Genomic DNA, 20,615 nt, shown 5'->3' on the forward strand with positions numbered 1-20,615 from the left:
GTGTATATTCTCCCCGTGCTTGTGTAGGTTTCCTACAGGTACTCTGGTTTCCTCCCACAATCCAAAAATAAACTGGTAGGTTAATTGGCTCCTGACAAAAATGTTTTACCCTTGTGTGTGCATGTACATATGTTAGGGCAGACCAGATGGGCTAAATGGCTTTAGTGTGCCTACAAAAAATGTCCATAGGACATTAAGGAAGCAGACTTTAAAGTATCCAGCAAGAGGAACCTGGCAGAGACTAAATGTATGATTTAATTCTCAATGTTTATGCTGTTTGCAATAAAATATTATTTTAAGAGTTTAAGGGTTTACGAATAGTTTGCTATTTTGTGGCATTTTTATGGTTCTGCAATATTTTCATTATAATGTTTCTATTTACTTGTGCAATTTTATTACTCTTCAGATTCTACTCTATCAGCCAAATTAAGAATTTATATTCCAATAAAACAGGATAATTTCTAAAATATTCCCAAGCTATGTAAATACAAGGTACTAACATGGTGGCTGCAGTCCACCCTCGTTTTACCATCCACAGAGTATATCCAAGTTTTTTTTTACAATAACATTACGAAAGTAAATCACAATAGACAAAGCATCTCTTGATGATACCAGCTAGAAGGCCAATCTAACTTGTGTTAGCTTAGTGACAAGGAATTGAATACGACGGTGGAAGCGGCACGGCCTTCTGGTGTCGCTGTGCTATACACAGACTGAAGCAACCATGGCAGTTACACTTATCATAAAGAACTTTTATGCCTGTCTCAGAACACTGGGAGGTAAGATCCTGTCATACATCAATCGTCATTTACGTACGCGTGTGTGTGTGTGTGTGTGTGTGTGTGTGTGTGTGTGTGTGTGTATTTTATAGCATAGTTCTCTTCACAATGTGATTACAGTCTGCTTCTCATTTTCCCATTTATAGTACAACTGAATAACCTGAGATGATGATGTTAAAACCTAGTTTATTTAATTATTATTGCAGCTGAATCACCAGTGGGAAAGACAGGACCAGGATGGTTAAATGAGCCAGAAAGAACGTACAGTATGGTGCTGTTTTGTCCTACACAGAACTCCTAATACAGTGCAGAGCAAGTACAGTGCCATGGGCTATAGCTACTGTGGGTGGGACCTGGCACCAGTGCTTAATCAGTGAGAACGTAGGGACAGCACAGTATACGTAGCACTAGACAGGACTCCAGACATAATGCTTGGCAACAAGCATGGCTTTCATCGGAGCCTTCTAGCTGTTTACTGCCCCGGAGCTGAACCTATAAGCTGCTGCACTGGCACATGCAGCCTTCCCCAGTTCAGTGAATATATTGCTGGATAAGATCTATGATTCTGGTTAATAAAATATAACATGAAATGTGTAACTTTTACCAGGTGCCTGCTGGCAACACACATGTACAGTAGTGTTTGGGACAATGCTGGGTAATATTTCAATTAATGTATCTAACATCTTCCTCTACGAGTTTAAATCACTTGTAGTGGGAACCTTCGTGCACAAGGTCAATATCTCTGGTTCCAAAGTGATCATTAATTCCACTATATACATGGTCAAAAGTTTGAGAACATCCCCATTTTCCCCATTTTTATTGAACTTTACACAGTGAAACAAAGAACAAATAAACAATTGGAGATAAAAAAAAATAATAATCACAGAAACATTTTGTTTAACAACATGTAATCTAAGAGGGGAATTCATTAGCCCCGATAATTTAACAGGTGTGAAAAATGGGGTACCTGGAGTTTTATTCACACTCTCTAGCTTCGGGCTATTCAATTACAGCCCATTTTTTGCGCCTGTTAAATTATCTATTTTCAAAAGTAAACACATGGAAACCGTGATAAGTTCACAGACCTATTGGTTAACACTGCCGGATTCACATAATCAGGATATTTAACAGGGATTTTTTTTCCGGAGTCTGCTGAGGTCCTGAAAAGAAATTCCCGGGAAGAGCTGCCGGTGGGCTGCATTCGGGGCTAACTGAATAGCCCCGGAGTATCAATTAGTCTGCAGTAAATTAGCATGTACAGATGTGTCCTCTTATGTCCTTGCTGCAGTCATGCTAAACAGTCCTTGAAGTTGCGCTATGCCGTGGCGGGACTCGTGAGTGCTTGAGTGTCGGTATTTGCATTTTTTTCCACAAAAATGCGTCTTAGACGCAAAGTAATGTAATAGGATGCACATGCAGCTTCTGCTAATTAAAATTATATGCAGCATGCCTATATTCTGTGTGTAATTGTGGCTCTATCTGCATCCGAAATGCCATGTTACAGTGTTTTCAATGAAAACACTATAGCATAGCATTTTGTATGCAAATACAGTAACAGTCACACACAGAATATAGGCATGCTGCATATCATTTTAAATCAGCAGAAGCTGCTCGTGTGACCTGTTATGTTATTTTGCGTCTAATATACATTTTCATGGAAAAACACAAAAAAAGACACTTGGCGCTACCAAGTCGCCTGGCACTCATGCGGAGCAAAGATGTAAGAGGACACATCTGTGTAAGCAAAACAGATTAACTATAACTAAATGGAGCTAAGGAAGCCTTTATATTTATCGTACATTTAGACCAGTATAATAACATCTGCTTAAAAACATCTTAATTTTGTTTAAAAACTGATGATCGATCCTATTTTATCAAATATTAATAGTCTCGATCTCTAGGTAGAAATCTTTTTTAGTTCTGCTACAGTTTGTGGGAGTCCTACACTAAGAAGGGAGTTACTGTTACAGGACAAGACTACCTGGTCACTTTCTGATACTCGGTTATAGGGACTGACTTAGGCAAGGAGCAAGTTTGCTCTATCCTACCCTATGGCAGTGACACACACGTTGTACCGCAGATACTGCCCTACTGGAGTCCTACATTCTCACACACATAATTTCCATGCACCAACCCCTCTGTGCGCAGTTATTCTGTTACCTACAGAGGATTATGAATCAGTCTGGTGAGTGATCCAGTTTCTTGCAAGCCAGTGACATTCCCATAACCACCGCTAACACGGCACTGCTACACAGAGCATGGGAAGCCGCAATTAGCACTGGGCAGTGGTCTCATTACTGCAATACTACAAATTACTTACTGTCCAAAACTTGATGAAATACTGTAAATCTGTGGCAACAATAAAAAGGCAGTAAACCAGCGAATAGGCCAGGAAGAGGAGGAAAAACTTATAATTGGAGAAACCAACACAGTTGTTCACCCTGAAAAGTAAAATAATTAGATGTTATTATTAGATATAAACAGCTGTAAAGTAAAAAAAAAAACAACATCTATAACCATTCACTGAATATTGCACCCAACAGACCTGTATACATTTGGTGGGCGCTTTATTACTTACATCTACCTACCTGCAGTCGCTGCACATAAGCTGCTCGTGGATATCTGAGATCCCGTTCCGCATTACACATAGAACAATACTAGGATTATATTACACTTGTGGCTAGGAGCATTATCTTTCTAATAATGGCTATTTGCATATGGTCTGCTGCCATGGCGGGATACGTCTGATCTGCAATGCTGCACAGATATCCTGTAGCATTCAATCATTATTCTATACATATGTGTACCATACTCCCTATAATCTACTCTTTTTCATACTACAGTATTGTCACTGCCTAGATGTTATTTGGGTTATAGCCCAAGCTTAATACCTCCTCCTCTATTCCTCTTGGTATTCAGGGCCAGGATAACGGCGGGGTCTCCACTCAGTGTCGGTCTGACCCTCTAATTACAGAGAACAGGTGCCCAATGGCATGTACGGGGCCTTATTCAGCTTCAGTTGCAGTTGCGATTGTAGCAGAACTGCAACTGCTGAGAATCGCACAGCAAGAGCCTCCCAGCATGTTAAAAGTCCCCCCCCCCCCCAAACACAGAACAAACCACCCACCCATGCGTTTGCAATTCTGCAAATGCAGCCACAGATATGCGCATGTATCTCAAAAATCGAGCACAATCGACAGTTGCAATTGACCCAAGGCTACTCAGAATAGTCAGGATGCAGTCGCAGTGGGCACCATGTTTTAAGTTGCAGCAATCGCAGCTGATGTCAGATGCACGCCCCCCGAAAACAGCCATGATACGCATGTGCTTTCTCAACCACTCCCCACAACCACCATGTGTACGCCTATGAATGCCCGTCGTCTTTCAAGCAACCTGCGATCGCATCCTGGAAAGATGCAATCGCAGAATTGCAAATTGCGGGTTGTGCATGTGTAATTTGTTTGCAGTGCATGCACAGATGGACGATAATCAGCCAATCTGCAATTCTTCTAATTTACAACTGAACCTGAATAAGGACCATAGTCACGTCATTGTCTCATCACGTATGAAACTTTCCTGGGGTGAGAGACAAGAAAAAGATTGCATCATACTTGCCTACCTGACCCTCTCCATGAGGGAGAAAATGCTCTGTTCCTGGACTTTCCTGGTAATGTATGATTGCCATCACCTGTGGTGAAACACCTTTCTTATCAATTACCTAGCTCACCACAGGTGATGGCAATCATACATTACCAGGAAAGTCCAGGAACAGAGCATTTTCTCCCTCATGGAGAGGGTCAGGTAGGCAAGTATGGATTGCATACTCTGAACAATGGGCGTGACATCACAACTCCATAACTCCATGCCAGAGCCCCACCAGCGGGAGTCTCCCACAGGATCTGGGAGAGTAGGTAAGTATGACATGGGAGCTAAAAGGGATTTTTCATTTTTTTTTTTACTTTTAAAAAACACTGACATCACTTTACAGATATTTTTCTGTACCCCAAAATACTGTCAAGAAATTAATTAATTTGATGAAAAACGCTTGCTATAAATTATTTTCCACCGTTAACAAAACATTTTTTTAAATCATCCATTTGACAACTTTTAAGGGTATAGGCACAGGATGCTGGCAGACAAAATACCACCGCCATAATCCCGACAAGGCAGTGTAAGAAAAGTAACCCTAACCCTTGTTTCCCGCATACTCACGTTCGGGATTTTGGCTGTCGGGATTCCGTCATCAGCATTTTGACAGGTGTAGGGATTCCGGCACTAGTCTTCTGACCGCAGGGATCCTGGACGTAGGGATGCCAACTACATCCCCTTTTAAAAACTTCCAGTGCTTTCCTTATGGCCACTATCAGCCTTCTTTATTATCCTGCTTTACTGTCACTTTTTTGGGATCCAGGCATGGGCGTAGCTACCATAGGTGCAAGGGATGCGGCTGCTTTAGGGCCCGAGTTGTCTCTGGGGCCCGAGCCTCCCCCTACACCTAGTTGCTGAGCCCCAGCGCTGGCATCTTTAACCTTTACAAGTGTTTTGCTGCACTGCAGCCACACCTGCTCACCCGGCCGCCAGCTCCGCCTCTCCTGAGTACTAACTAATACTGGGAGGAGGCATGGCTGAGTTTGCAGGAACATCCCTGGACCACAGCCACACCTCCTCACAGCGTTTGTGAGGAGACACGCGATGGAGCCCGGCCGGCTGGGAGAGCGAATGAGGTGGCAGTGCAGCCCCACTAGTGAGTGCTACGGGGAAGGGGTTCTTTTGAGGAATTACCCGAGGGGATGGGGACACGGACATGCGTGGCAGCAGCGGCGGGGGGCGGGCCTGTTCCTGGGGGAGGAATTATGCTATGGGGCCCTGTCAGGCATAGCTACGCCCCTGGATCCAGGATAGTTTTTGTGCAAATGAAATTGTGATCTTATTAATGGATTATCTACCACTAAGGGAATCAATGGAAATTCTGTATGTTTGGGTGATTACATGATGAGTTCCTATTCCACCTTACAGCACATTTGGACAGACGTAGCACCTGGCATTGAGAAGCATCACATATATTTCTCTCAGGATTATTTTTGTGTTCTTTTTGTATAAAGAAAAACATTCAATGCTATCAGATCCAGCCATCAGTCTCTGTGCAGGCAATCAGCTCAATATCGCTGCTTACTGATTATGTTGTGATCTTGATGATAATTACCACATATGCCTCCCTCACAAATAAACATAAGCTTGTCCGGCTCTGAATTACAGACATTATTCTCCTCATGACTCACATGATAAAAGTCATGTACCATCGTGCTGTGAGACTCACACAAATACCAGTCTTGTATTCAGGCATAAAAAGCTCTTTATATTCATCATTTTTCCATAAAAATGTCTATAAATGTTATACACAAATTAGGTGAAAGCACATTCTGCTACTACAAATGGAACTTGAATAGAGCCTAAGGGTGGAATTAAATTCTGGGCGAAAGGTGCGAATTGCCATTGCCATGGCATTTAAATACCAGCAACAGCTCTCCATCTCACACCCTTCGCCCACCCTGCCGAATCGGGAATTCACACAAAAGTCTGTTACCCTATAGGGCAGCAAACACTTTTGTGCGAGCTCGGGCTGCCGTAATGTGTTGCTACTGCCACACTGATTCGCAGGGGAAAAGATTTGTCGGCAATTTAAATTCCCCTTTAAACATCCAGCATCAGTGAAAAATTGATTCAGCAACAAAGCAAAGAACATCATTGGTATCCACTGTGGTCTATAACAGGAGTGACTGCTATAGCTGTGCATAATGAAAAGGTCATGTACTGTATTCAAGTACCTTGCTCCTGTGTTTAATAACCAAAATCAGTGATTTTATGGTGACAGACCCAGTCTTGGTTGATTTTTCATCTTTAATAATTTCCCCAATCTGTAAATAGGTCTCATACAAAGACCTCTGTCAGATTATCAACACACACATTGTGAGTCTGGCGCAATGCTGATATTCACACAAATGGTCAGTGTTTCTAAACTGTGCATGTGTCTAAGGGCAGGATGTACCAAGCAGTAACGCAGTGGTAAAACCTGTTACCGGCCCGATGTCTTTTCCCCATATGTTCTATTAATTCTCAGCCTGCCGCGCTGTCAGTTGCTTCCGCATCTCCTGTTACACGTGACTTCTTCGGCATTTTACCACTGCGTTACTGCTTAGTACATCCCGCCCTAAGTAGCTAAAAATGTACCCTGTGTCCTACAGTGTGTATGCAGAGTCACAGTAGCAAATGAGATGCACTGTCTCAGAAATAAATTGGGTGTTCCTAGGAGGTGACTGGGAGGTGGCTATTCAGATGCACTGTAAAATGGGCGTGGTATGGGAGTGTCTCCGGCATGCCGCATAACTGGCTGTGAACTCAAACGCTTAATCATTTACACTCTAGGCATGGGGCATGTGCTAGTTTTAATGGTGCATCATCCAATGGTAGCATCTAAAGATGCACAAAAAGGAATCCCCAGTTCTTGCGCGCTCAGATGCCCAGCTGTGCACCAGGGTATGGACTTTTACTAGCATCAGCATATACTCACAGGTACCACTACAGCAAAAGACACTAAAGCAGTAACAGCAGCCACTAAAGACAGGCTGGTCAGTGCTCAAGGTGCATGGTCAGATATAAAAGCAGAACAGTTACCACGGTAAGCACAATGACGGCATGTACAGATGCATTTACCAAGAGATCCTGATCAGAAGCTCACTGGGGTCAGCTGTATTTTGGGCCACACTGTAATTTGTAACCAATGACAAGTACGATTGGCTTTGTAACTAATTAGCATAGTTAAGGCTACTTAATCATACCTATACAAACAACAGCAAATATTTTATGTTGGTACATACCAAGGACAATGATGGTCCATTTTCAGTATACACCTAAAAGGAATAAAAATTATGCACAATTGACAAAACAATCTGAAAGAGAACACTACACAGGCAATATAAATCTTGCTTTCTCAAATGCAAAAGATAAAACACAATGCAAATCTCCCTGGAAGATAACGTAGGTATTGATACACACAAAGTTTAGTCTGTCCATTAACAATAAAATCTTATTTAATTTGCACATAACACAATAGAATACTGCCATAACCCTGAGGACCCTTTCTGAGTAATCACTTTACCAATCACTTGTATTTTCTTCAAAAGAGTTACAAAACCTCAGTTACACAGAGACAGACCCTGACAGCACTGCTACCATCTCTCCGGCTTCTAATCTTGTACAAATGATCACAGGAGAAGGGGTTCATACTTATCACAGACAGAACAGTGATGACAGCGGTCCGGCTTCACAAGCTGGCATCTGTCACAGTATCTGATGGCTGGAAGAAAAAGTCAGGAGTTAATGTTCATTTTGGCAGCAAATTCAGTATAAAGATATGAAAGATTTACATAGATTTTGTCTCTGTCCATGATCTTATTATATACCCACAATGTCTGTTCTGGCAAGTGCTACCACTGTAGTATTGCAGTGTATTTCTTAGTGACAAAGCCGGCAGCTCAGAATGTAGCATATTATTGCTCCATCACTACAAAGTCCCAGGATTTCAAAGGTAATAAAACATTAAAATTCTGCCTGCCCTAAAGCGGAATGTATTAAAGAAAAACTAAACAAAAAAATGAAAGATACTTTGGAAGACTCAATATAATAACCCCACCACCACTACCACCAGCTAAGTGCCCCCCCCTCCCATCGTTGCCCCCTCTCCACCCCCCAAACGGCATTTGCTGACAGTCTGATGCTGTCCCTGTGTCCTGTGTTGCAGGACCCATTCAAGCAAATGCAGACATGGGTATGGCCAAAACTTGATGAAGTTTGGCAATGGCCCTTCAGAAATAATACACTGAAATTAACTATTGGCTGTGCGACCTTTCTCCCCCAAATGTTTCTGTGCTCCCTAGACAATGTCCAGTCCATGTAATCAGTACCTGCCCCCCCAGCACACCTGTGCATCTTCACTTACAGCTGAATAGGTGTAACTAGGCTGTAACAGGACGTTCTCATGTAGGAAAAGTTCAGTGAGGCCATGTTGACACACCTGCGGGCTAGGGAGAGCTGGACGTAGGTGAGAACATGCCAGTTTGGAGGCGTACCTTTTCACCTAGTATAGGTTGGTTCAAGTGCACTCTGATGATGATGACTAATAGAAAAGCAGGAGTATAACTAGATGCAGTCACGTATAGCTCTGTATACAGGTGAACATGCACATTCTTCCATGGACGTCTCTTTGGAGCAAAGTAGGCCAACTTACCTGTAACTCTGCATCAGGTTCTAACCTTACCTAGTAGTTTTATTTTACATCCAATATTGGACCTGTTACTAAGAGGAGTGCAAGTCCAACTGCAGATGGACCCCACTGATATGTGCATACCGCACAGGTGCTGCAGAAAGCAATGGCACACTGCATACCATATATGCACACACGGACACAGACTGAAAGTGTGGACGGGATGATCTGTCCATTCACAGATCTCTCTTTGCAGGAAATGGGATTTCTAGATGGCAACTGGGCGGCTACAGAAGCACACTACGGATCCAGCTTGTGAAAGTGCCATGGAAGTGTTATGGGCATGTAGGAGGACAGCCATGCTTATTTGGAGAGTGCAGAAACACGGAGATGGTAGGGCCTGATTCTGCTGGAGCTATTGCACCCAGCCTGTGGCGGGTGTAAGTCTTGTCACTACAGATGACAGCTGCAGATGGCAAAGAGTAGGTGGAGTGGCCTACCACATGAAGACAGACGGGGAATCGGCATTGGATGGTCGGATACTCGCATTAGCATAGCATAGGCAAATGCAGGGGAGGGTTCTAGTTGCCCAGAACCCCCTCTCTTCCCAGCCAGCAGATTGAATCATGACAATAGTAGTAGTATATAATACAAATGTACAATTCTGAACAAGCCCAGTTCCGTATGGACATGAGCTACAGCCCTACTGCTGCATATAATGGCTTACTGTGAGCACTGGCCCTGTAGTATTACATACAGGGGGTAATTCCAAGTTGATCGCAGCAGGACATTTTTTTAGCAGTTGGGCAAAACCATGTGCACTGCAGGGGAGGCAGATATAACATGTGCAGAGAGAGTTAGATTTGGGTGAGTTATTTTGTTTCTGTGCAGGGTAAATACTGGCTGCTTTATTATTACACTGCAATTTAGATTGCAGATTGAACTCACCCCACCCAAATCTAACTCTCTCTGCACATGTTATATCTGCCCCGCCTGCAGTGCACATGGTTTTGCCCAATTGCTAACAAAGTTCCTGCTGCGATCAACTCAGAATTACCCCCACAGTACACTGCACTTTTTATGAGGCTGCAGCATGTTAAATGCTGATCATGGTCTGGCCATACTTGCTCTAAAATCAAACATCTGGAAACCCCCCTCTAGAAATCCTGCATTTGCCCCTGCAGAAGGTAGTAAGCAGGCTTACTACGGTTCAGGCTCACTATGTGCTCTATGAGGGAAGCACTGAAGTATGTAAAGACTTGCATCAGTTAGATTAATATAGTTGCAGACACTTTAGGTCTGATGCAGAGTTGAAGATACGCCCATTTGCATGAAAGCGGACTGCACATGCTCCAGCAATGAGAGCTCCCACAGAGAGGCGATGTAGAGGCGTGCGTTTTCCAATCAATTTCTGCCTTACATATTGATACTTAGATACTGGATATTGTTACACAACTTCATCCAGTTTCATTAGATGAAGAGGAATACTGGCAACAGGTATTAGACTGTGGGTAGGTGAAGCCATGTCACAGTGAGGTAAGAATGATGTCATTACTAGTCTGCTGCAAGCACAATATGAATATACCTCCTGACATTGTCCTGGTATAGACGGGGAGGTCCTTGGCCAGTCTTCTAAGAACATCCTGCTGTGATTCCCCTCTGGGTTCTCGTTCTATAAGTTCTTTGTCAGCATATGACAGATGAAACTAAAACACAAAAATTCTATTAATAAACATATTTCTACCTGTAGTCCTACAAAATGATACCAGCAATTAAACTGCTGAATACTTCACAATACCACTTACTGAGAACGCGCAGTTCTTAGAACAGATATATATTACAGCACTGTTATCTGGTCATATATGTTAGATCTAGCTGTAAGGATTGGGACTGTGCTGTACTGGATGCGTCTTTAAACAGAACAGAACTCCACCGACTAATATACTATTGATTACAGCAAGGATGTGACATTTGCATGCTAGATTGCCATTAATGCACTCATACTAGGAACAGAACCCTTTACCAGGGACAGATAAATACAGGGTTGCTTGGTAACAAGCAAAGACGCAGCACGTTTGTAGGTCAGAGGAATCAGAAAGTGGCATCTCTGCCCCATGACCACATCTATTTACACAGGATGGTGATCACATTTCATCCGCTGGCACCACAGAATATTTCCTACCACTGGGAAACGGATTTCTACGAGCCTACACATAACAAACATTTTAAATACATTTCATTCACTCAATACATGAATAACTTGTGCACAAGAATAATCAATTGCTACAGTAATTTGCTTAATGCAGTATGGCACACGAGTTCTAACATTTGTCTTCCTTCTGGCAGATACATCCAGTGAGAGTGAAGACTTGAAAGCTCAGCGGTTTCTGTATCTGGCATCTGATTTCCATTTAACAGACAGAGTAAATATTTAATGCTGCAAGAGCATAACTAGGCATCTATTCCATCCGACAGGGGATACCTACTTTCAGCATCAATATTCACACTGTCTCAGAACATTCAGTCCAAAAGTAAACATGTTTCTGATTTTTTATGATATCCCGTAAAAGAGAAGTGTAAAAAAGAAAAGAGTAACTGAGAAGAATAGCAGTGTGACTCCGTATGGCTACATGTGGTTAGGGATGCCTACAGATAAGTGAAATGAAAAGCTTCAATTCGCTACATTATTAGCCTTTATTTATGTGGCGCCACAAGGGATCCGCAGCACCCAATTACAGAGCACATAAACAAGAAAAACTAGAAAACAGTGACTTACAGTTCAAGGCAATTTAGGACAAGTACAGGCAGGGCTGGTGCTAGGGTGTTCGGCGCCCTCCCTCCCATACAAAAGGGGTGTGATCTCACAAGGAAGAGTTGTGACCACACAATAGTACCCACATTTAAAATTACACCACACAGTAGCATAATCTTATTCACAGTGTTCCTTATTCACATTTCAACAGACAGTAGTGACCCTTACTCACGTTAGACTACACAGTAGTACTCCTTATACACGATGCCACTTACACATAATCCCCACAGTAGTGCCTAGGGTTGCCAGATCATCCCTTTAATCCTGGAGACCTATGAATAATACAGGTTCTGTGGCTGATTAAATTTAAGCCTGCATTCCAACTGGTTCTAATCAGCCACAAAACCTGTGTAAATTACAGGTCTTCAGGATTAAAGGGATGATCTGGCAACCCTAGTAGTGCCCCTTACACTCGCAATAACCCACAGTAGTAGTGCCCCTTAAACATAATGGCCATGGGAAGGGGCGAAGGGGGGTGCAATGATGTGTGGGGCCTAGGAACATGTGCACACAGGAGCATGCCAAGACAAAGTCCTGCACCACCTTCCCCCTCCGACGCTCACCTGCATTCAGTGCCTCTGAGGTACGGACTCACTGGTGGCGGCTGCTGCTGTTCTCCAGCCGAGCCTGGCTGCTGCTGGTTGGGGGTATGCGCTGTGCGGCAGCTGCTCAGCAAATACATGCAGGAAGGAGCGGGAGAGCAGGCCGAGCTCAGCACTCAGTGGCAGAGCCGGATTAAGCTTTCGGGGGGGCCCAGGTCACGTAACACAGGGAGCCCTTCCCATCTTGTAAACGCAGCCCCACTAGCTGTTCCCGGTGTGTGTGACTCCTTTCCCTACACCTCCATCAGGCAGCAGTGGGGAGGAAGCTGAACCCTCCTTTTGGGCAGCGTGCAAGCCTGGCAGCAGAAATATGAAGGCAGGGTACATGATTTGTGCGTACTGTTTTGTGTGTATATATACATACATAAGATTTTTTTTTATTGTCCCATATTGCATATGGATACAGAATGGGCTGTTTCACAAAGCCTTGTTAAATTATTATAATATAGTATTAATTCTGAAATTGAACCCAGGGCTGACTGTACTCCCAATGAAAGGATGTCCCATGGTAACCCCCCTTCAATAAAAGAGACATTCAAAATGAGACCTCAGATCTGTGGGGCGACCCAATACATCTACTCACCCTCCTCCACCTAGTACTGCTGCACCGCGCTCCCTTCTATCTCTGGCAGCGGCTGTGTGCAAGCGCGTTTTCACTGCAATGAAACATGATTGGTGGATAGCACTAGCCATCCATCAATCACTGATATGATACTCCCATGACTGTGATTGGTGGATGACCGGCGCCATCCACCAATCAACACTGCTAGCACCCGGCAGAGCAGCTGCGGTGTGAATGTGGACAATGACTGATGCTGCTAGCACCCGAGTTGGCTGTGACTGGCAGTCGTGCTGGAATTAGGCAAAGAATGCTAGCTAGCCACTCCTCTGCCTGCCTACTGGCCGCGGCCCCAAATGCTTTAAAGAATACTGGCCTGGGTGTCCCCCTCTCTCTAGGTGCCGCTTCCAGCAAGGAGGAGGTAGAGAGGGGGAGCTGTTCTTCATGTTGCCGGCGCCGCTGCCCGCTGTACAGTGTGACAGCCAGACGCAGCGGCAGCTGGCAGCAACAGCAGGGTTGCTGCAGAGCGGGGAGAGCGCCTCCCTAGGTCAGCGCCTCCCTGCATTGCAGACCCTGCTGAGCGGGTAGTGCCGGCACTGAGTACAGGGTATATAAGCATAGCTACATCAGCAGATGACACTGAAATAAGCATCTGGGTGGCAAAAAACTGAGGGATTTGGTGCCATCAAAGGGAGTATGAAGTAGAAGTTGTTTTAAGTAAGAAAAGGAAAAGCACATGAGGGAAGAGGGCCCTGCTCATAAGAGCTTACATTCTAGAGGGGAGGGGCAGACAGACAGGGGTGGCTAGGTTTGGTGAAGCATGTTTGAATTTTTCTAGAGTGTTGGATAGTCTGAGAGGAAGAGCTAGAGAATTCCAGAGAAAGGGAGCAGCACATGGAAAATCTTGGAGGTAATAATAATAATTATATTTATATAGCACACTTTCTCCAACAGGATAGGAGTGAGAGAAAGTAATCGGTAGGCAGGAGAGGTGGCGTGCATTAGTGGAGCAAAGAGAACGGGTGGGAGTGTAAAGGGAGATACGGTCAGAGATGTAAATGGGAGAGGAGTGGGAAAGTGCTTTGTAAGTGAGTGTGAGAAGCTTGAATTGTATTCTGAAAGGGAAAGGAAGCCAGTGAAGAGCTTGTAAAAGAGGGAAGGTGGACGTTGTACGTTTGGTGAGGAAGATGAATCGGGCTGCAGCATTGAGGATAGATTGGAGGGGAGAGAGACATTTGTCAGGGATGTCAGATAGAAGGAGATTACAGTAGTTCAGTCTACGCTTAGGAAATATTTTTGAGATGAAACAGTCAGGTTTGTGAGAGGTGCTGAATGTGTGATTTGAAGGAGAGGGAAAAGTCAAGGATTACTCCAAGACAGCGAACTTGGGGGCTAGAAAAGATAGTAGTGTTATCAATAGATAACGAAATTGTGAAAGGTGAGGTTGTGCTGGAGGGTGGGAAGATGATCAGCTCAGTCTTAAGGCCCGTATTCACGAGCAGATGTGGGAAGAGATGTGTGCTGAGCGTGCGGGGGGGGAATGCAACGGGGGGGCTGCTCATTTCACCCAGTGGGTGAAATGAGCGACCTGCTAGGTTGAGCCTGCATGGCCAATCTAGCACCGGCGACAGCACCGCACGGGGCCGCGCATCGCTATCGCTGTGGGGGGTACACACGGACAGATCATGCTTAAAATCTAAGCAATCTAGTCAGATTGCTCAGATTATCGCTCCGTGAGTACCCCCCTTTAGACATGTTGGGAGAATGTAATAAGTGTGAGAATCAGAATGTGAGAGATTTTGTGGGAATTTTCCTGTTTTCTTTAAGTGGCAATCATTTACATGGCAAAATCAACTTGGTTTTGCCATGTAAATGATTGCCACTTTAAAAAAACAGGAAAACTCATAAAATCTCTTACATCCTGATTCTTTCTCACATCCTATTAAATTATCCCCAATTAGTTTAAGAAAGGGGACATACAAGAAGAGATAGCAGAGAGACAGTTGGAGATACGGGTGAGGACAGCGGGGAATAGGGCAGGGGAGGAAGATTTGGTAGATTTGAGTATCATTAGCATGATGGTGATATTGTAAGTCAAAAGAGCTAATGAGCTCACCCAAAGAGGATGTATAGAGAGATAAAACGAGAGGACCAAGAACAGGACCTTGGGGGACACCTACTGTTAGTGAAAGTGGGGGAAGGTGGACTCATGAGAGGAGACAGAGAAGGAACGGTCAGAGAGGTAGGGGGACAGCCAGGAGAGGGCATTATCACGCAGACCAAGGAAGTGAAGGTTTTGCAGGAGGAGATGGTGGTCTACAGTGTCAAAAGCAGAAGAGTGGTCAAGGAGAATAAGCAGAGAGTAGTGGTCCTTGGTTTAGCAGCAAGGAGGTCATTGCAGACTTTTGTAAAGACAGTTTCACTAGAGTGGAGAGAATGGAAGCCAGACTGGAATCGGTCAAGCAGTGAGTGAGAGGAAAGAAAGGCAGTAAGGCGGTTGTAGACAATACGCTCAAAGAGTTTGGAGGCAAAACCAAGCAACCAATCAGATTCTAGCTAATATCTTCTCAGAAGACATCAAGTCCTGCCTGTTTTTTTTATATGGATCTCTCACTCACCGTTCACTGCATATAGCAAATGGCGAGCAGCAGAATCCGGAAGACAGATACTATGGGGCCGATTTAGAAGTGGATGCTATTTTAAGGTTTACACTAATCCATCAGCATTCTATGATCTATGCATGTGCAGAAGCCTCACAAGGGCATGTGCGGATGTGGGTTTGAGATGTCTCTCGTAGTGCCTCAATAGCCGCAGCATGATTGACATGCTACCGCCATGATGGTCTGCGTTCCATAACACTGGGGTGTGCCGAAGACAGTAGTTTCACTTTCACTGGCTTTGTGATTTTGCCAGACATCCTGAGTACCTGAAGGGTTGCTCAGATGGACAATGCATTGTCAAGCAATGATACAATTCTAGATCTTAAGACACAGCAGCAGAACACAGAAGCCGGTAGTGGGTTTCTTTAACTTAAGATGCCTTGTGTAGCTTTTGCCTAATTTTGCACAGCTGCTGCATAAAAAAAATATTTGATTATTGTGTTGTCTGGAATTATCCTACACACTATATAGGTATCAAAACCTGCAATGCTGATCTGGTGTATGTTAATTATGTATGTTTTTATATGCAATTATTTATTGATTATTTTGTCTATATTTTGTTGCACTTTTGGAAAACACAGAACAACTCTTCGTGAGTCTCATCACTTCATATATCAGTACCCTTCCCTTATATGTCTAAATAGATGTTTCCTTATTATTTTAAAAAAACCTTAATAAAAGTTATGTTTTATATTTATAAAAAATTTGCCAGTAATCTAAGAGATCTTTATTCGTCCACATCCATTTAACTATTTGTACAGTCTGAAGGAGCACCGCCGCTACTACACAAATATCTCATATCAACTTGGACCTTATAATCAAACTAACTAATTAGCATATAGTGGTCTCCATATTTAAAATGACTAGACTTTTCTGGTGCAGTGAGTTACACCTCCCCCTTTCATGTCTGTAAATATTTCCCAAAAATCTATGTTATATTTGATGAATGACTACCCTGTCATAAATTAGCAAAATGTGGACAAAGTGCCTGATGTTTTGAACACTGACCGTCGTTTGAGTGTTAGAATGGTAGCAGAAAGGTTGGGAATTCCAAAAACTACTGTGCAAGAGATCTTAACAAACAATTTAGCAATGCGAAAGGTGTGTGCCCGATTGGTTCCCAAGGTTTTGACTCATGATCAAAAAGGCAAGCGTGTTGCGATTTCTGTGAACTTTTGGAGCGTGTGCAAAGTAAGCCTAATTTTTTTGACAGAGTGAATACAGGTGACGAATCTTGGATCTTTGCGTACGATCTGGAGACCAAAAGGCAAAGCGCAGAGTAGCACACACCATCGTCACCTCGCCCCAAAAAGGGCCGAATGAGCAAATCAAAGACCAAATCCATGCTCATTGTCTTTTTCAACTCGAAAGGTGTGGTCCACAAGGAATTTCTAACTACCGGACAAACTGTCAACGGTGCATTTTACACGGGAGTGCTCAATCAGTTCAGAAACAGGGTCCTGCGCGTCCGCAAGGAGATTGCCACTACCTGGGTCCTCCATCATGACAATGCGCCAAGTCACACATCGCTGCAAGTGAGCAAGTTTTTGGCCAAGCACAACGTGACAACACTGTCTCAACCAACCCACAGTCTAGATCTGGCCCCGGCTGACTTCTTTTTGTTCCCCCGGATTAACGCGGCCTGAAAGGACACCATTCTCAGACCGTAGACAAAGTGGTAGTGGCCGTGACAAGGGAACTCAAGGACATTCCGGTTAATGCCTTCCAAGATGCGTACCAAGCTTGGCTGACACGCTGACAACGGTGTCTTGATGCTCAAGGGTCATACTTTGGAGATTATTAACCCTATGTATCTGAAAGTTCAATAAAAAAAAATTCCCGGATTTCATTACTTTCTGGACAGACCCTGTATGTGCAAAATACTGCAGTATTGTACAGAATCCAATACAATAAAAGCCTAATGTTGCTCCTCACCTCTATGGGGGAATTAAAGTGTTTTGCGTGCCAACAGCCACTAGATGGCGCCCAACCGAGAAATTCAAGTATTGCTCCGTTCGGGCACGGCACAGCTGTCAGCACTGACATTACTGTTATGTTGTTCTGTCATTTTCATGGGCTGGTAACTATTCTGCAAATAATTCAGTTCAATAATTAAACTGCTTTAAATGTACAATTACATTTTCTTTATGGTTAAGCCGGTCGTTTTGAATACATTTTAATAAGTTTTAAATTAGTGAAACATTTTGAGATTGCTGCTTATTGTGCAGTGATGCATAAAAAACCAGAGTTACTGTACCAGAAGCTGTACATAGATTGCTGTGTACGAACTGAGCAATCCTTTCTTGCTACATGAAAGGAAACAGCTATGATTGCATTGCCTCTAGAAATACAAGCTTTATACAGAACATGCAAACAGGGGAAGTACGTATACAAATAACCCAGCAGCCTCAGTATAATTTCTTCATCAGAAAAGACAAAGCGGATCTGTGCAATACACAGCTATGGCTAAAAGAAGACAGCATTGCAAGGTGTGACAAAAAAAAGATACAATACATTCTTTTTTGTCAAAATTAAATAAAAACAAACCGATCCAGCACAGAGTGACAATGGCAGATTAAAGTGTACAACATCTAACCTATTTAATATTTATATCATATCAAATGCTTCAATGTGCATCATGGTTTAACTTACCTCTTTAGCCGGGTTCATTGGCAATGTGAAGATGGTCTTCCAGTAGGACCACACAAACAGGATGACAAAGAAGTGATACGCTATCAGGCAGAGGACTGAAGAAATAGGAAAATGTTACTTTAATATTAATGTAATATTAACTTTTACTATGTGCATCTAGGAGAGAAACATCAAAACAAATAAAAAAAAGTGATTATTCGTATGACAATAAAAAAAATACCTGAGGCTTAATGTAATAGCCTGCGAGCTGCGGGACTTTGGGGGTGATTCCGAGTTGTTCGCTCGCTAGCTGCTTTTAGCAGCATTGCACACGCTAGGCCGCCGCCCTCTGGGAGTGTATCTTAGCATAGCAGAATTGCGAACGAAATATTAGCAGAATTGCGAATAGAAATTTCTTAGCAATTTCTGAGTAGCTCCAGACTTACTCAGCCATTGCGACCAGCTCAGTCCTTTTCGTTCCTGGTTTGACGTCACAAACACACCCAGCGTTTGCCCAACCACTCCCCCGTTTCTCCAGCCACTCCTGCGTTTTGCAACTCAAACGCCTGCGTTTTTCCGCACACTCCCATAAAACGGCCAGTTTCCGCCCAGAAACACCCACTTCCTGTCAATCACACTACGATCAGCACAGCGATGAAAAAGCTTTGTTATGCTGTGAGTAAAATACCTAACTTTTGTGTAAAATAACTAAGCGCATGCGCAGTAAGCGACTAATCGCAGTATAGCGAAAATCAGCAACGAGCGAACAACTCGGAATGACCCCCTTTGTGCGAGTCAGCCCGTGTTTTTAAAGCTGCAATAATTTATAAGACAAAATCAGGTTGGCTTTGCGTTGTAAATGACAGGCGCTTTAAAAATATGGGCCGATTTGCGCAAAGTCCTGCTCCTCCGTCAGCTCACAGGCTATTACATTTAGCCTCTGGGGTGAAGCAGCGACCAAAGTGGAAATGTAATAGCTTCGGTATGGAAAATGTGATTAAAATAGGATTTTAATACCTACTGGTAAATCCTTCTCTCGTAGTCCATAAGGGATTTTGGGGAATCTAATACGATGGGATACAGACGGGGTCCAAAGGAGCCAGTGCACTTTAAATTTCTTCAACTGGGTGCGCTGGCTTCTCCCCTCTATGCCCCCTCCCACAGGCAATTATAGGTAAAAACGTGCCCAAAAGAGAAAGGACATATATGAGAGAAGGAATATGATAACAAAAGGTGGTGAGATTTACACACCAGCGCACCATTAACAAATAACCACCAGCAACGACTGGTAACAACAACAGCAACAGCTGAACAGGTGACCACATAACAAGAACCTGCAGAAAAGTCAACGCACTGAGGCGGGCGCCCAATATCCCTTATGGACTACGAGAAAAGGATTACCAGCAGGTATTAAAATCCTATTTTCTCTAGCATCCATAAGGGATACTGGGGAATCTAGTACGATGGGGACGTCCCAAAGCTTCCAGAACGGACGGGAATGTGCGGAGACTGCTGCAGCACCGCCTTCCCAAACTGGGTATCCTCTTTGGCCAGGGTATCAAATTTGTAGAACTTCACAAAGGTGTTCTTCCCCGACCAGGTAGCAGCTCGGCATAGTTGCAAGGCCGAGACTCCATGGGCAGCCGCCCAGGAAAAGCCCACTGATCTTGTAGAGTGGGCCTTCAGAGACTGAGGAACAGGTAAGGCTGCCGACACATAGGCCTGTTGGATAGTAAGCCTAATCCAACGAGCAATGGACTATTTTGAAGCAGGGCAACCCTTTTTCTGCGCATCATAGAGCATGAACAAGGAATCCGTTTTTCTGACCCAAGCTGTACGCTTGACATATAATTATTTATTATTACATTTTATTTATAAAGCGCCACAAGTGTTTTGCAGCGCCATACAAAGGACAGTACAAGGAGACAAAACTTAGCATTACAGTAAATAAATAACAAAAATAGAGTACAGGTAATAAAGAGCACCACAATTCTCAAGACATAATACAGCAAAGATGTTAATAGTGAGGGAGTGATCATCGTACTACTAGGGACTGGTGGCCATAGATGGAGATGAGCCTTTACCAGCAGGAGAAAAAGCGGGTAAAGATGGTCGCTGAGTAGGGGAGAGCTGCAAGTGAAATGTGTCGATAAGAGGGCTTGGATAACAAGAGGAAAGAGGGCCCCGCTCTGAAGAGCTAACAATCTAGTGAAAAGGGTCGACAGACAGATGACATAAGGTGCAAGCAAGTGGGAGGAAGCCTGGTGGCAGTACGTAAGCAAAGCTGAGATGTTCAAGGCATAAGGCAGGGG

The 20,615-nt window shown here is 43.7% G+C and overlaps 1 protein-coding gene across 3 annotated transcripts in view; it reads right to left on the bottom strand.

The window, feature by feature from the left end:
• The window catches only part of ZDHHC2 (zinc finger DHHC-type palmitoyltransferase 2), a 244,712-nt gene that overhangs the window by 76,460 nt on the left and 147,637 nt on the right, over positions 1 to 20,615 (bottom strand). For all 3 annotated transcript variants that reach the window (XM_063920850.1, XM_063920849.1, XM_063920848.1), the window contains exons 3-7: positions 18,325 to 18,419; positions 10,625 to 10,745; positions 8,064 to 8,133; positions 7,655 to 7,687; positions 3,100 to 3,220 (exon numbers count right to left, since the gene is read on the bottom strand). In XM_063920850.1, the coding sequence (XP_063776920.1) occupies positions 3,100 to 3,220; positions 7,655 to 7,687; positions 8,064 to 8,133; positions 10,625 to 10,745; positions 18,325 to 18,419 (440 nt within the window). The remainder of the gene's footprint in view (positions 1 to 3,099; positions 3,221 to 7,654; positions 7,688 to 8,063; positions 8,134 to 10,624; positions 10,746 to 18,324; positions 18,420 to 20,615) is intronic.

Source organism: Pseudophryne corroboree, chromosome 1 (assembly GCF_028390025.1).
Source record: "Pseudophryne corroboree isolate aPseCor3 chromosome 1, aPseCor3.hap2, whole genome shotgun sequence".
In the NCBI taxonomy this organism is placed as follows: Eukaryota; Metazoa; Chordata; class Amphibia; order Anura; family Myobatrachidae; genus Pseudophryne; species Pseudophryne corroboree.